This window comes from Protobothrops mucrosquamatus, unplaced genomic scaffold (assembly GCF_001527695.2).
Source record: "Protobothrops mucrosquamatus isolate PMUCROS unplaced genomic scaffold, P.Mucros_1.0 scaffold5150, whole genome shotgun sequence".
NCBI classification, from domain to species: Eukaryota; Metazoa; Chordata; class Lepidosauria; order Squamata; family Viperidae; genus Protobothrops; species Protobothrops mucrosquamatus.
In genome coordinates this window covers 1-16,385 of record NW_015391022.1, presented here as the reverse complement: position 1 = coordinate 16,385, position 16,385 = coordinate 1, and the positions used below count along the sequence as shown (strand labels likewise).

Here is a 16,385-nt window from a genome sequence, read left to right as displayed (position 1 = left end):
TCCTCCTCCTCCTCCTCCTCCTCCTTGGAAAAAAAACAGTCCACTTGCCTTTGAAAAAGCACCTTTGAGACAACTAGAACCTGGATCTCCACAGACAAGATTCTCTTCTGTTCTCTTCTGTTAGGATGAACTATCCCAGCTAGAAGACTGAACAGAAGGGATTTTGCTCATCGAATCACATTTCTGGACCCACATCGAATGTATTTTAGTTTGTGAGTTCAGCTTGGCAATTTGGGTGGGGGAATAAAGATAGAGTTTGGTTTTCTGGGAAAGGCGACGCATCATCTCTCATCTCAGCTAATTTCTCAAGATTGTGAACACCAACCTTTGGTCGCATCTAAGGAAAATTCCATTGAATTCTGGTCATATTTTCTGTTGTTCTCATTATATATGAATTATCCTCCCAGTAAATAAATGGCAATACTGGGATTACTTTTGGAAACATGTTATATTTTCTCATCATTTTGTTACCTTTACCTGGTAAGTTCCACTCAACCACTTAGCGTATTAATACATTTCAGCACGATCATATTTGTTCTAATAAGAGTAGTTCCTTTTCACTGTACTCTTCTATGGGATGTCTGTGCAATAAGCTCTTTTTGTGATGAATTTCAAAGAGCAAAGGGGTCAGAGCTGTTTGCAAATATTGTCAAAAAATGCAGCAACTTTGCAATATTTGGATTCAGCAGAAGGACATTCATTGATAAAGTTATCTGACTTTTCAACTCCATTTGCAAAAAGATGGGAGTCTTCTGTTATGTGGAATGTAATGCTTGGGATAGTATATGATAGTATATGATACAGTATTTTATTGTATGGAGAGGAAAGATATATTTCTTTACCATCTCCTTTCAATTAATTTTGTTAAACTCCAGCCAGCCTTCCACTGCTTGCTATCACTTAGTGCAGACATGTCAAACTCACGACATCATGTGACGTTGCGCAACGTATCGGAACTTTTTCCCCATTGCCAGCAATGGGGTGGGCGCGGTTTCCTCGTGACGCGTCTGGCCCACGGGCCGGCAGTTTGACACCCCTGACTTAGTGTATTGGGTCTGATGGTTGAGAATTGTGGAAATGCAGACTTTTCACGGTACAGATTGTTCATGTACATTGACTATGTAGAGATTTTCCTAATTGCCTTGAGAGAGGAACAGATCACAAAATAAATGGCAGTCGTGTTTTAAAATATTGCCTGAATGGTGAAGGTTATTAACATTACATCATGGAAAAAAATGAGGACTGTAACGTGTAACACATATGCAGTTTCGTTCTTGGAAATGAAAAGCAGGCTGATTTAAGAGGAAATTCAGCCTTCTCTACCCTGTTGGCAATTCACCATAATCCTTCACCAAATAAGATATTTGGCAAAGTCCTTTGGCACATGCATCTTAATGGCAATTTTTTTGTACCTTCTACTTACTAATAGTTCTGCCAGCATTTTCCACGTATGCTGTTTTCTAGATTTTTCTGCCTCTACAAACAGTTTCAAGATTCAGGTCAGAATAATGGAATATCTAAAAAATACAATAAAGGGAATGACCAAAACCATACGTTGTGTCTAATTTTCTGAATTATAGACATTGTTTTTAATATTGCAGTGTTACAGAACAGGGATTCCTAAGTTTTGCTTTAGATTGGTGGGGTCTAGTTTTTTTTTTTAAAAAAAAAGCTCCAAGTTCTACTTCCTAGTTCCAATCATAAGTAACAGATGGTAGATCAACCAATGATGAGATGTGATTTGGAAAATTCCATGAAAATGTCACATGGTATTGCAATTCTTTGATTTTTTTTCTAAAAAGTGACTCAATCACAATTGGAATACAACACTACCCATTGATTGCATTTGAATATGATGCAGTACATACAGGTACTCCTCGACTTATGACCACAATTGACCCTCATATTTCTGTTACTAAATGAGACAGTCATTAAGTGAGTTTTATCCCATTTTACAACCTTTCTTGCCACAGTTGTTATGTGAATCACTGCTAGTTAAAAGTTAGTAACACAGTTGTTAAGTGAATCTGGCTTCCCCATTGTCAGAAGGTCACAAAAGGGGATCACATGACCCCAGGACACCGCAACCGTCATGAACACGAGTCAGTTGCCAAGCGTCTGAATTTTGATGTGACATGACCTTGCGGATGCTACAGTGATCGTAAGTGTAAAAAACGGTCATAAGTCACTTTTTTCAGTGCCATTGTAACTTTAAACGGCCACTAGATGGTTATAAGTTGAGGACTGCCTGTAATGGCCTGTTATGACCTCCTCTAATGAGCTGTTGGGGTTGCAACATTGTATATGAAGATTTTGTGCATAATTAATAGAACAGATTCAAGTCAAGTCTTGCCTCGTACTGCTACAAATTATACTGGCCTCTTAAGTCCAACTCTCCTACCAAATGTGCTGCAACTTCTGTTCTGACAGTTCTCAAGCCAACATAATCAACATATTTGGAATCACCAAACTGGGAAAAGCTATTTTGCAATGTTAAACATCTCAAGAAGAAAAACGTCAGGAGTGGGATGAGTAACATAGAAACATTGGCACAGAGTATTTATTTCTTTTTCTGCCTGTGTGAAAATGTGAAGAGACAGATTAAACAGAATTCAAAAGTCATGTGTATGTACACTATCATTTCTCCTTGCCAATAGGCCTAGTTTTTTCCTACAGCTTGTGACTCATCAACCTGAATGTAGCTCACAGCCATACATGGTGGTCCATAAAAGAGCCAGTGAACTTTTTGCTTTTTGCTTTCTGCCTGGGGCTCCAAAATCCGAACTGGCAACAAGCACTTGGAAGGTGAAAATACTTAATTTGTAGTCTATATTTAGCTAGGTATAACTTGGGGGCAGGAGGGGGTTGATATTTTTCTTGCTATTCGATCAAATTTTGGGGGAGGGGAATGATACACTATAAGCGTGTTCTTAAATTTAAGCCATTTATCATTTGGTTAATGGTTCAAAGCATAGCTGCTTTCATGAAACATATGGAACAATTTCATGGTTTCCCTTTATAAGGCTAAGTAGTTCTGAGACATTTGTCTCTCCCAGAGGAGAAGTGGCTGTGAAATACGATTGAAAGAGTTCCAGCATGAGGTTCCTTTTTTCTCATATTTTCTTTTTCATTTTCTCTCTCCCTCCCTCCTTTTTTTTGACTCTCTGCTTCATTCTTGTTCTTTGTTTTATCCCTTCATCTTATTTCAGGTTATGCTCCCGTCACTGGCATGTGCCACCCTCTGCGTAGCTGCACTCTTAACCACGAGGATGGATTTTCTTCAGCCTTTGTAGTTGCTCATGAGACAGGACACGTGTAAGTTACTGGAAAAGGTTATTCTTCAGTTGTCCAGTATCTTTTTTGTGGTTGTTGCTTCTTTGAGGGAGCTGTGGTAGAACACGGGATGTCCTGGATGCCCTTTGCTCCAGCTGGTCTTAAAACTTTCTATATTAATGAGAACTTTAATACCAGGACCTTGTTCAAAAACCTTGGTGTCAACTCCTGGCTGTCGACCATCACACACTTAAACTTTCCTTATTGTGCAAAGCTGTGGGTAAAACTATTAAGCATGCAGCCTCAGGTATACTTAGAAAACCTTAGCATACTTGACCTCTGCCCATACAATTTCTCCCAGGGCTCTGAAATCAAGTAAGGGAAATTGTATACTGCTGATCTCATGGGACCTGCACAGCCTTTTTAATACATTGACTGTGATGGGTTGAAAACTCAGCCGTGGAACTTTGATTATGGAGTGGGTGAGCATTTTCCATTCAGTCAGAAATCTTTCAGTAGGTGTATTAAGTAGTCCTCAACTTATAACCATTTTTTAGTGACTGTTCAAAGTTACAACAGCACTGAAAAAAATGACTTAGGATTGTTTTTCACACGACTGTTGCAGCGTCCCAATGGTCACATGATCAAAATTCAGATGCTTGGTGACTGGCTCTTATTTATGAGGGTTGCGGTGTCCCGGGGTCATGTGATCATCTTTTGTGACCTTCTGTCAAGCAAAGTCAATGAGGAAGCCGGATTCACTTAACAACTATGTTACTAACTTAACAACTGCAGTGATTCAAATAACACTGTGGCAAAAAAGGTTATAAAATGGGGCAAAACGCACTTAACAAATGATACCAAGTCACTTGCTCTCATATTATTGATTGACCACGTTTTTGGAGAGGTAGGCCCATTTCATTTCTTTTAATGAGTAAAGCAGATCTGGTTATATTAATAGCAAAAACAATTGAATGTACTTCAGACCACACGGTAATAAACGTACTAGGGTACCCAATGGTATTCAAAATGCTGATACAGTTTCATGATTTAGTGCTTCATGGATCTTGGGAAATACTGTGCAACTTAAAGGTTTATTTTTAACAGGTTAGGTATGGAACACGATGGCCAAGGTAACCAATGTGCTGATGAGACTGGCATGGGCAGTATTATGGCACCACTAGTGCAGGCTGCATTTCACCGTTATCACTGGTCCCGATGTAGCAAACAGGAGTTGAACCGTTATATACAGTAAGTTTACCAATAAAGGAGAATATTTGTAGTTCAGGGTTGAAATGAGGGGTCCTTGGTGCTCTCTGAATTCGTTTTCTTGCAGATTTTTAATTACCCAAACTAGGTAACATGTTACTGGGGAACCTATTTTGGGTAATGAAATATCTGCAAGAAAACAACTAAAATCAAAGAGCACCAAGGACCTCTTATACAATAAGCTTAACTTCATTGCTTTCAAATCATTCTGTTTCATTTTGTATCGGATAAATTAATGGTAAGAAAGAATACAGTTGAAGCAAAAAGACTTTATAATTTACAGAACAATTAGAATGATACAAAATGCCAAATAGCTTGAATATTGGGGTTGGAGAAAAATACTCTTTATTCCAAAGCTTGCTTTTGTGTTTTTGACTAATTAGGAAGCAGTTTATAAATAAGCATCTTAACTTTGCTTAAAGTTGTGATGTACAGTAGTTTGCAATTCAGATAATGTATACGTAGTTAAGAATATTGGGGAAAAGTGCTCAAAGAAATATGGATAGGACATGGACAAAAAGCATGTGTATGGAGTTTCTTTCAGATGAGAGGAAATTATATACAATCTAATGCAGGGGTAGTCAACCTTGGCTCTTTTATGACTCGTAGACTTCAACTCCCAGAATTCCTGAGCCAGCTGTGCTGGCTCAGGAATTCTGGGAATTGAAGTCCACAAGTCATAAAAGAGCCAAGGTTGACTACCCCTGATCTAATGTATAGAGTGCCAGGATTTTTGGAGCAGCTGAATGAATCTGCAAGGAACATTTAATCTCTAATACACAATCTCTGTTTTGTTGTGCTGCAGTTCTTACGACTGTCTCTTAGATGATCCTTTTATGCAGAACTGGCCCAGACGCCCAGAACTGCCAGGAATTGATTACACTATGGATGAGCAATGCCGCTTTGACTTTGGTGTGGGATACAAAACATGCACAGCTGTGAGTATGGAAACGTTGTTGGTGTGTGTGTGTGTGGGAAACCATTTCTTCTTCCTTCTGTTAATTCCTAGGGTTTCTTTTCTTAATGAATCACATGTTGGCTTCAGCCCACTGGTGGCTTCGCTTTAGATTTGTCCACTTGCCATGTCCTGCAGCTGCCGATGGCTTTATTCCATTCAGTTCCACAGAATCCCTTCAGCCTCTGAAGTAGCTTTTCATGACAGTGTGATGGGAAACGTATGTAGAGAATCTATATAAATAAAAATGTAAATGTTCGTTTGTGCAAAATCTTAAATCTCCGAAAGTTCTTCACCGATTGCTTTGAAATTTTGACACAACGTTGCATTTGAATACAGACGTGTTTTTATATACCTATATTATATAGATGTCACACCTGTGACAGGTAAAACATGCTTTTTTTAAAAAAACAGCGCCATCTGTTGGACGTAAAAGCAACACACGCTTTTACCAGACTGAGTACAGCTAGTATAGAATAGAGAATAATAAGAGTTGGAAGGGACCTTGGAGGTTTTCTAGTCCAACCCCCCAGTCCAACCCCCCCTGCTTAGGCATGAGACCCTGTACTATTTCAGACAAGTGGCTGTCCAGTCTCTTCTTAAAAGCCTCCAGTGATGAAATAACCACAATTTCTGAAGGCAAGCTATTCCACTGGTTAATTGTCCTCACTGTCAGGAAATTTCTCCTTAGTTCCAGGTTGCTTCTCTCCTTGATTAATTTCCATCTATTGTTTCTTGTCTTGCCTTCTGGTGCTTTGGAAAAATAGGTTGAGACCCCTCTTCTTTGTGGCAGACCCTCAAATATATGTAGGTAAACTAAATCAGTGGCAATCTGTTTTATGGGAGTGAACGGATATTTTCTATCCATAAAGTTGCAAGTTAAAATAACAAAATAATGTTTTTGAGGGTGCGTGCGATTGGTCTCATAAGAAGCTGCATCAAAGAAACGGCGCACCAAAATGACAACATGTGTGCAGTGACATCCACATGCAAATTCTGTCTGCCAGGTCCCTAAAATTGTGTTTCTTTTTAAATGATTATAATTTCATGATATACCTAGCTACTCTCCCATTCTATCCCCCTGCAGAGGCTGGCTATATTGGGAAATAATAGTAAAAATATCCTTAAAGAAGGCTGTGAAACACCATATAGGGCAGTATCATTGAAGTCACCAGGGGGTCGATCTCAAATTGGAGGAATCATGAGCTTTTGAGACGAAGAAATAAGATCTTGCTTTGAACGAGGCAAATGTGGTTGGAAAAAAAAACTATGGTGAACTCTTTATCTTGAATGTATGTCAAACCTGTTGGATCAGGAGTTGTGCAAATAGCAGACAACAGATAACTTTAATCCAGGGGTCCTCAAACTTGGCCACTTTAAGACTTGTGGACCTCAACTCCCAGAATTCTGGGAGTTGAAGTCCACAAGTCTTAAAGTGGCCAAGTTTGAGGACCCTTGCTTTAATCAATCCGTAATTTATGAGATTATTCTTTGGTGACTGCACACCACTTCTTCTTTTTTAAACTGTAGTTATAATGTAGAGCTGCAACTGCACTAAATTAAAAGATAAAATATTGTTCAAAGCAGAGTACATTTGGCTTAAATGGAGAAAGAGCAATAAGCTTTATGTGGTCCTTCTCCTTTACAGTTCAGAACTTTTGACCCTTGCAAACAACTGTGGTGCAGCCATCCGGACAACCCTTATTTCTGTAAAACGAAGAAAGGGCCACCTTTGGATGGAACGGAGTGTGCTTCGGGTCAGGTATGTCTGCTGTTGAGTGAGATTTGTCCGAAATAGTATAGGGCAGTGGTGGTGAACCTATGGCACGCGGGCCAGAGGCGGCACTCGGAGCCCTCTCTGTGGCCACACGTGCTGTTGCCCCAGCCTTGCCTCCCCCCGTGACCCCCTCCTCACCAGCAGCCCCCCTGGAGGAGAGTCACCCCCGAGCGTGGCCCACGCGGAGCAGTGCAGCCAAGGACATGGCAGCCAGACAGTGTAGATAAGACTCTGCCCTCACGCCCCATCACGCACAGTTCATGCTGCGGGGCGCGGGCAGAGGGCGTGGCCACCATGGCGCTGCTGGGCGATCTGTGGCGGGCCCTGGAGGCGGTGAGTGGCCCTGCGGGCAGGCGGGTGGGGGGCGGAGCATGGGCAGGGCCAGTTTTTGGGCACTTGGTCTCTAAAAGGTTTGCCATCACTGGTATAGGGTTTCCTGCCTGAGCAGGGGGTTGGACTTGATGACCTCAAAGGTCCCTTCCAACTTTATTATTATTACTATTATTACTATTATTATTACTATTACTACTATTACTACTACTACTACTACCACTACCACTACTACTACTACTACTACTACTACTACTACTACTACTATTATTATTATTATTATTATTATTATTATTATTATTATTATTATTATTATTATTATTATTATTATTATTTCAGTCTCATTTTAGCAGGAGGCCAAACAGTTTTACATCCATATATGGACAGACAGACATACTGTATGTCTTATGGGCCAAAATGGACAACGTTATACATTTTTTATCCTTTCCCTCTTATGCATATTCTTTCTTTTAAAAATGGACAATACAAAGTAGTCCTCATTTAGCGACAGTTAGGACTGACACCCCAATTGCTAAGTGTCACATCAAAAGGACGAAAAAGAGAAGGGAAGGAAATAAATTGATTGAATAATTAAATAGCAATGTTTGTTACTGCTTTTGATGAATTGATTAATAATTAATTGTTTTCACTTTTAACCGATTAAGTTGATTATCTGTTAAATTTGTTTGCTTACTATGATTCATATACCCCTATCTCAATGCCCAGGTTTAAAATGACTTCTAGAATGCATGAGCAACCTCCCCTCCCATTTAGATGCAAAAAAATTGGGGAGTGGGGAGAGATGCTGGAGCTGCAGCTAAAGGCACGGGATCCCCAGAATTTACTCCTGTAATCAAAAGAGTAACTTCCTCATTTTTCTTACAGTCTTTCCCATGCTTGGTATTTCTCACAGATAACTTTAGCAATTTCCTATTCTGGCATTCTGTACAATTTGAGTGGCTGTAAAAAATTAGGCCTGAATTTAATTTTTGAATGCCTGAGACGGTTGGGTGGGCTATGCATAACAATAGCAATACCAATAGCCCTTAGATTTATATACCGCTTCATGGTGCTTTACAGCCCCCTCAAAGCAGTTTACAGAGTCAGCATATTTGCTCCCAAAAATCTGGATCCTCATTTTACTAACCTTGAAGGATGGAAGGCTGAATCAACCTTGAGCTGGTCAGGATCGAACTCCTGCTGTGGGTACAGTTAGCCTACAATATTGCATTCTAACCACTGTACCACCATGGCTCATCTATATAAATAAAAATGTAAATTTTCGTTTGTTCAAAATCTTAAATCTCCGAAAGTTCTTCACCAATTGCTTTGAAATTTTGACACAACGTTGCATTCGAATACGCGCATGTTTTTATATACCTACTATTATATAGATGTCACACCTGTGACAGGTAAAAACATGCTTTTTTTGAAAAGCAGCGCCATCTGTTGGACGTAAATTTAACCAGACTGAGCCACAGCAACGCGTGGCCGGGTACAGCTAGTAAATAAATAATGATTGAAATCTCACGTTAAACCACTTTGTACATTTTCCTGGTAGTTGTTATTTTGCACTGATGGTTTCTCTTTGATATTTCCTGCAGCACTAAAATACTTCAGGTCACACCTCCTGATTAATAGTGAAAAGATAGTTGTTTCTTTTTAACCTATGACTGTTTGCTGTTCATATTTTGTGTTCGCTACGTTCATGGAAGATACAAGTGTAGGTTTAATGCGGGGGTCTCTAAACTTGGTAACTTTAAGACTTGTGGACTTCAACTCCCAGAATTCCCCATGGCTGGCTAATTCTGGGAGTCCACAAGTTTTAAAGTTGCCAAGTTTGAAGTCTCCTAGTGTAATGCCTTCCCATGATATCCGTTTGGTTTTCCCACTGGAAAATATAGATGTGTTTGGGGAGGGGGGGAAGTAAGGTAAGGATAGGAGTCAGCATGTTATTGGACTGTGCCAAGATTCAACGTTGGTGCTCTAGAAGTGATAAGGTTTTTTCGTGACTATCCTGTGCCACCCAGGCCCCCCTGAGACCTTTCTTTATTGCTCCACAGTCATCCCTGTCTGCCTGACCAATGAAAGTGGGAGGAACAGATTCCGAACCCTATTGTAAAGCTGGGTGCTTCTGTGGCGGTAGAACTGCTCTCCTCACTAACACTGGACAGATATGAAGAGGCAGGTGTTCAGGTAACCCTTATTTCTTCTCCTGTTCCAGTGGTGTTTCAAGGGTCACTGCATCTGGAAGACTTCAGAACAACCTTACAGCCAGGATGGCGGCTGGAGTTCCTGGTCCAAATTTGGTTCCTGCTCCAGGACTTGTGGGGGTGGGGTGCGTTCCCGCAGCAGGAACTGCAACAGACCACCGTAAGTCTGGTTTTCCGTGGGATAAAGGTGTCAAGAGCACCTACCTTATTTAGCAGAGCAACTCTATAGTTCCCTGAACTTTTGTGAGTGTAGATGTGCCTTTGAGTCAGTGTTGACTGCTGACAACTGCAAGTTAACATTGCCTATTTCCTGGGGCTCAGAGAAAGTAACTGGCCTAAGGTCATCCAGATGTCTAAGGTGGGACTAGAACTTATGGCCATGGTGGTGAACCTATGGCACGCGTGCCAGAGGTGGCACGCGAAGCCATCTCTGGTGGCACGCAAGCCATTGCTGGGGCGAGCTGCTCCCTCCTCCTCTCCGTGAATGCACAGCTTTCCGCAGAGCTGCGCATGCGCAGCTCTCCGCACATGCGCAGTCTGGGAATAGGCAAGAGGCTATAAAGGGAGCAACTTTCGGTGGAAGCAGGCACGGAAAAGGAGGCAGCAGCCCTATGTGCGTTCCCATGCGCGAGCGTGCCCCTGCCCTGCCAGGCAAGCAGAGCCGCGGCATCTTCGGCAGAAGAGCGCAGGCAGGCAGCGGAAGGCACGAGGAGCCCCAATCCCAGCACAGCCCCTCCTCCCCCCCTCGGAAGAGCTGCAGGACTCAAGAGCCTCCCCCCATGCCCCCCACCTGCTGAGCAAGATGCCCTCCTGCCCACTGCCCCACCCGCCAGAGCAACATCGAGCTGGCCACGCCCACCACGCCCACGCCCACCCAGTCTACCATTTCCACCATAGCCACGCCCACCCGGCACCCAGTGATACATAAGTGGGATTTGGGTTGCAGTTTGGGCACTTGGTCTCTAAAAGGTTTGCCACCACTGACTTATGGTCTCTGAGTTTCTAACCTGGTGCCTTAACTACTGCACCAAACTGGGTCTCTCCCCAGTATAGCTGACAATAAAGAGAAGATTTTATGCAAGAAATCATAGTGCAATTAATAAATGCCAAAATATGAGAATGGTCTCTCTTCCCCTTATAGTCTTTGGTTATATGACTGCCTACAATGTCAATTCTAACAAAATTAGGTCTGTAAATATTGTGTATTTTTAATGGGTGCACTTAAATAAACTACGATGTACAGCTAATATTAAACTAGAGCTTAGACAGTGGCTGCTTAGCTATAAGCCAGTCTTAATTATCAGCAAAGATCTTTCTCAAGGTTAATTCCTTCATTCTGTCACATTTCTTTGGGGCATCATATTACAGTGGTTCTGCTCCTACCTTTAGAGCAATGTTCAAAGAACAACAGATTTTCATTAGTTACCATAGTTCCACAACAGGAAGTGCTATTCTGTCCTCAGTGATAAGTGTATCCATCAGGGAATTTAGAGTAAATGTTCACTAATATGCTAATTTCTGATTATGATAAATCAATTCTATTTGTCCTCTTTAATCAGAAGAGGCTTGATTCAAAAACAAATAATAGAACAGATGATCGGATGAGGCTAAGCCTGAATCTCATTGTAACCTGTATCCTCTTAGAGCAGGGGTCCCCAACCCCCAGTCCGTGGACCAGTACCAGGCCGCGGCATGCCAGCAACCGGTCCGCACAAACAAGCAAATCCCCATCCGTGGGATGCAGGCAGCACACAAAACCACGCCCACTCCGGTCCGTGGAAAAACCTCTCTCCATGGAACCGGTCCCTGGTGCCCCAAAGGTTGGGGACCTCTGTCTTAGAGCTTATTGTTAATAGTAAATACACTTTACTTGCAGATGTTTCCATTATATGCATTGTATGCCTGCTTTGAGATTTTTTTTAAAAAAACAATGTAAAATATAATTTTTATTCATTTATATAAACCAACAAAAGAAAAGGTTAAAATGAATGAAACCGAATGCCCTTCCTGCTTGCCTTGGGCTGCAGAATTTGAGTGCTCCGGTCCTTATTTGGCTCTTTTGTTTGTTTTCCAGCCCAGCTTATGGTGGCCGCCAGTGTCCAGGTGCTACGTATGACTATCAGGTCTGCAACGCCGAAGAGTGCCAAGGTCCCTATGAGGATTTTCATGCTCAGCAGTGTTCCAAGCGGAACTCTTATTACACCCATGAAAACTCTAAGCACACCTGGCTTCCTTATGAGCACCCTGATGGTAATAATAATAATAATCTATATAAATAAAAATGTAAATGTTCGTTTGTTCAAAATCTTAAATCTCCGAAAGTTCTTCACCGATTGCTTTGAAATTTTGACACAACGTTGCATTCAAATACGCGCGTGTTTTTATATACCTACTATTATATATTTATTTATTTATTTATTTATTTATTTATTTATTTATTTTGATTTATATCCCGCCCTTCTCCCAACGGGACTCAGGGCGGCTCACAACATATTTAAAAACAGAAACATATTTACAATCCCCGCCAAATAAAACCAATTAAAACCAAATATTTTAAAGTTGTGCTGTTTAAAATTTTCTTAAAAAATAAACCCGATTTAAAACCCTCCCTAGGCCAGGCCCGCTTGCAGGAAAAGCCATGTCTTGAGGGCGCGGCGGAAAGTAAGGAGATCCGGAATCATATAGATGTCACACCTCTTTTCTTTCTTTTCCATTTAACCAGACTGAGCCACAGCAACACGGGCCGGGAACAGCTAGTAATAATAATAATAATAACAACAACAACAATAATAATAATAAAAGTTGGAAGGGACCTTGGAGGTCATCTAGTGCAACCACCTGCTCAGGCAGGAAAGCCTATACCAGTGGTGGCGAACCTATGGCACGGGTGCCAGAGGCGGCACTCAGAGCTCTCTATGTGGGCACGCGTGCCGTCGCCCCAGTCCTAGGCCTTCAGCTGGGTTTTATAAAACCTTTTCGCTTTAGGCCTCCGCCACCGTGTGCAAAAAAAAAGGTTCAATCAATCAGTCAATGTCAACTTCTCGCGGAAAAAAAAGATCTTGCAAAGTTGGAATTGATTGATTGAATTTTTTAGTCCCACCCACTCTGCCGTTACCACTGCAGCCAGCCAATGGGCCACACTCACCCGGCACCTGATGATGCATAAGTGGGTTTTGGGTTGCAGTTTGGGCACTCGGTCTCTAAAAGGTTTGCCATCACTGGCCTATATCATTTCGGACAAATGGCTGTCCAGTCTCTTCTTAAAAGCTTCCAGTGTTGGAGCATTCACAGCTTCTGGAGGCAGGTTGTTCCACTGGTTAATTGTTCTAACTGTCAGGAAGTTTCTCCTTAGTTCTCGGTTGCTTCTCTCCTTTGATTTCTTATAACCAATGCATTGCAAAACATAAAAACAATTTGAACAATACACATAAATATGTATGGCACCAAGTAAAATTGTCGTTGTGAATATAAAAACAATTATAAATATAAAAATGAATTAAAATGGAAATACTTTTCAATACAAATTTAAAAAAAAAAAAAGGGATCAGAGCAGATATGGTGTCTTCTCTGTCACTGCATCAACCACCTCCAGGCTACACCTTCTCCCTTAGGGCCCCATGACAACCAACAGACCTAAGGCTGGAGAATTCTGGGAGCTGAAGTCCACAAGTCTTAAAGTTGCTAAGGTTGGACATCTCAGGTTTAGGCCTTGGTATCATTGTTCTCTTTGCAAATAAGGAAGAATTGCTAGGAGGAAGAAACCATCATAGATTGGTTTCCTTGATTCCCAGGAAGTTGAATTGTAAATACAGAGTTCCACTTCTCACCTCAATTACCAGAACATAGAACCGATCTTTTCCATGTATTTTGTTTTTCTGCAGATGCCCAGAAATGTGAACTAATTTGCCAGTCTGAGGAAACTGGAGATGTGGTATTTATGAACCAGGTTGTTCACGATGGTACCAGGTGCACCTACAGAGATCCATACAGTATCTGTGTAAGGGGTGAATGTGTGGTATGTAACTTGCAGGTCCATTCAAGTTTTAGAAACTTTTCTAAAATGAGTTATAATAGATATGTGACAGACGTTCTCTGATTTCAGTGCCAGCAGTGGCCATGGTAAAGTTATGCAGACAGTTCTTGACTTGTCATCACAATTAAGCCCCAAATTTCCATTGCTAAGCAAGGCAGTTGTTAAGTGAGTTTTGCCTCATTTTATGACCTTGCCACAGTTGTTAAGTGAATCACTATAGTTTTTGAGTAAATCATGTACGTATTCATTTAGTAAATCCGGCTTCCCACATTGACTTTGCTTATTGGAAGCCAGTTGGGAAGGTTACAAACAGTGATCACATGATCCTGGGACAGTGCAACCGTCATAAGTACATGCCAGTTACCAAGCACCCGAATTTTGATCATGTAATCATAAGGATGCTGCAACAGTCATAAGCGTGAAAAATGGTCATAAGTTATTTTTTCAATGCCATTGTAGCGTTAAACGGTCAACAAACAAATGGTTGTATTGAGGACCAGAACTACCTGGAAAGCCCTGGATGAGAGTCTGTTGCTCTAAAACATTTCAGCAATGATGATTTAAACACACTCATAACGTCACGCTCCTCAGCTGCAAAGTTCAGCATTTTCTGCCTTCCAAGGAATTATTTCACATAAACAAGAACACCCAGGAAAATACGGCATACTCCATTTAATCCTCCAGGGAAAGATTGAAGGCAAACGAGGTCCAGGCAGAAGAAGAACATCGTGGCTTCAAAATCTAAGGGACTGGTTTGGACAAAACTCAGCAGCACTTTTTCGTGCGGCTGCTGATAAAAACAGGATCGCCAGCATGATCGCCAACATCTGATAACGGATATGGCACAAGAAGAAGAAACAAGAACTAGATTTTATTGAAAGCAGATTAGGGATACAGAAGATAAACCCACAAACAATATATGCATGAATAAATAATCTTCCCATGAAATGTGCAGCAGCAGAAAAAGTGAAAGGTACATCCTGAGTCACAGTTCTGAAGAGCCACTACCATATACAGCAAATGAACAGATTGTGTACTTAAAGCAGAATATCCATAATATGTTTTAAGTTCCAGTAGAAAATGCCAGGCCTAGGAATAAACCATATGAGGAATATCTGAAAGAAATACATTGGCAAACCAGGAAAGGCAATTATATAGATTTTTTTTAAACTTTTGTTTTGATTTTAAAATACATTTTATTGATTTGTGAGGCTCCTTTAAAATATAAACATAAGTAGGCCTATTTGGTTAAATCTGATCATCTGATGGTTGCCCACAAAGTAAATGAATACCAGCTGGGCAATTCTGGGAGCTGAAGTCCACACAGCTTAAAGTTGCCAAGGTTGAGAGACACTGAAGTATATCATCCCGTCATACAGAGAGAAATATTTAACTGTACTCTGCAAGGCCTGTTCCAAGTTCATTGGAAGGACTGCCATTTTGAATTTGCATCCTTAACCCCATTTCTTAATAATGTGTTTTTCTTCTTTGAATGGCAGCATGTTGGGTGCGACAGAGAAATAGGTTCCCTGAAGGAGGATGACAAGTGTGGTGTTTGCGGGGGTGACAATTCCCATTGTAGAACAGTGAAGGGGACGTTGGTCAAAACCCCCAAGCAGTCAGGTGAGAATGGAAGAACAAATGCTACTTGAAAAGGTAATGATAGTGGATTTAGCATCACAATTAAAGGTAAACACAGTCTTCTATACTTCAGCATATGTTTATAGTCTTGGCGTTCCATAGCAGTTCTCTAACATAAATAATGTGCTTCCATCCTCTTTAAATTTTTTGAGTCCTTGATAGTTATGGAAAATAATATAATATGATAATATTATATAAATTATTATACAATAATATAATATAAAGATAATATAATCAGCTCTTGGAAGCTATAGGGCAGGGGTCTTCAAACTTGGCCCTTTTATGACTTGTGGACTTCAACTCCCAGAATTCCTCAGCCAACTTGCCTGGCTGAGGAATTCTGGGAGTTGAAGTCCAGAAGTCATAAAAGGGTCAAGTTTGAAGACCCCTGCTATAGGGGAAGCCTATGGGTGTTGACAGTAATATGGAAACGGCTGCAGCGTATGATTTTTGGAATGTTTCCCCACCTAACTAGTCTAGCTAACCACTCTAGCCATCCACACTATCATTTCTTGATTGTTTACCAATGCAACCCTGTTTAGATGTTTTTGAGATCAGCCAAAGTCAGCTAGATCCTGCCAGCTGCTCTACTTTGGATAGAAAGCCAGACATTGACTTCAACAGCAATGAATAACACTTTCTTAGCTGTGACAGCAAATTGCTTTTAAGAGGGCTTGACATGGTCCAGGTGATATTTAAGGAAATTTGAAGTACCTAGAGAAAATGGCAGGCTTTTAGGAAAAAAAGACAACTGGAAAAGTTCAGTAGCAGACATGGGTGGTGGTTATAGGTAGTCTGAAATGGGAACCTCTGAGTGGAGGTCTGAACTGAGTTATTACAAGTGAACTCAACTATAAGTAAAAGTTTAGCCAATTGTTTTGCTGATAATTTCCA

The 16,385-nt window shown here is 41.0% G+C and overlaps 1 protein-coding gene across 1 annotated transcript in view; it reads left to right on the top strand.

The window, feature by feature from the left end:
* The window catches only part of LOC107299588 (A disintegrin and metalloproteinase with thrombospondin motifs 14-like), a gene marked incomplete at its 3' end in the record, with an annotated part of 55,411 nt that extends 39,130 nt beyond the window's left edge, over positions 1-16,281 (top strand). Inside the window, exons 7-15 of the mRNA XM_015828953.1 lie at positions 3,210-3,315; positions 4,381-4,524; positions 5,348-5,480; positions 7,146-7,259; positions 9,829-9,977; positions 11,892-12,067; positions 13,699-13,832; positions 15,350-15,473; positions 16,182-16,281. Of these exons, the coding sequence (XP_015684439.1) occupies positions 3,210-3,315; positions 4,381-4,524; positions 5,348-5,480; positions 7,146-7,259; positions 9,829-9,977; positions 11,892-12,067; positions 13,699-13,832; positions 15,350-15,473; positions 16,182-16,281 (1,180 nt within the window). The remainder of the gene's footprint in view (positions 1-3,209; positions 3,316-4,380; positions 4,525-5,347; positions 5,481-7,145; positions 7,260-9,828; positions 9,978-11,891; positions 12,068-13,698; positions 13,833-15,349; positions 15,474-16,181) is intronic.
* Positions 16,282-16,385: the final 104 nt, after the last annotated feature.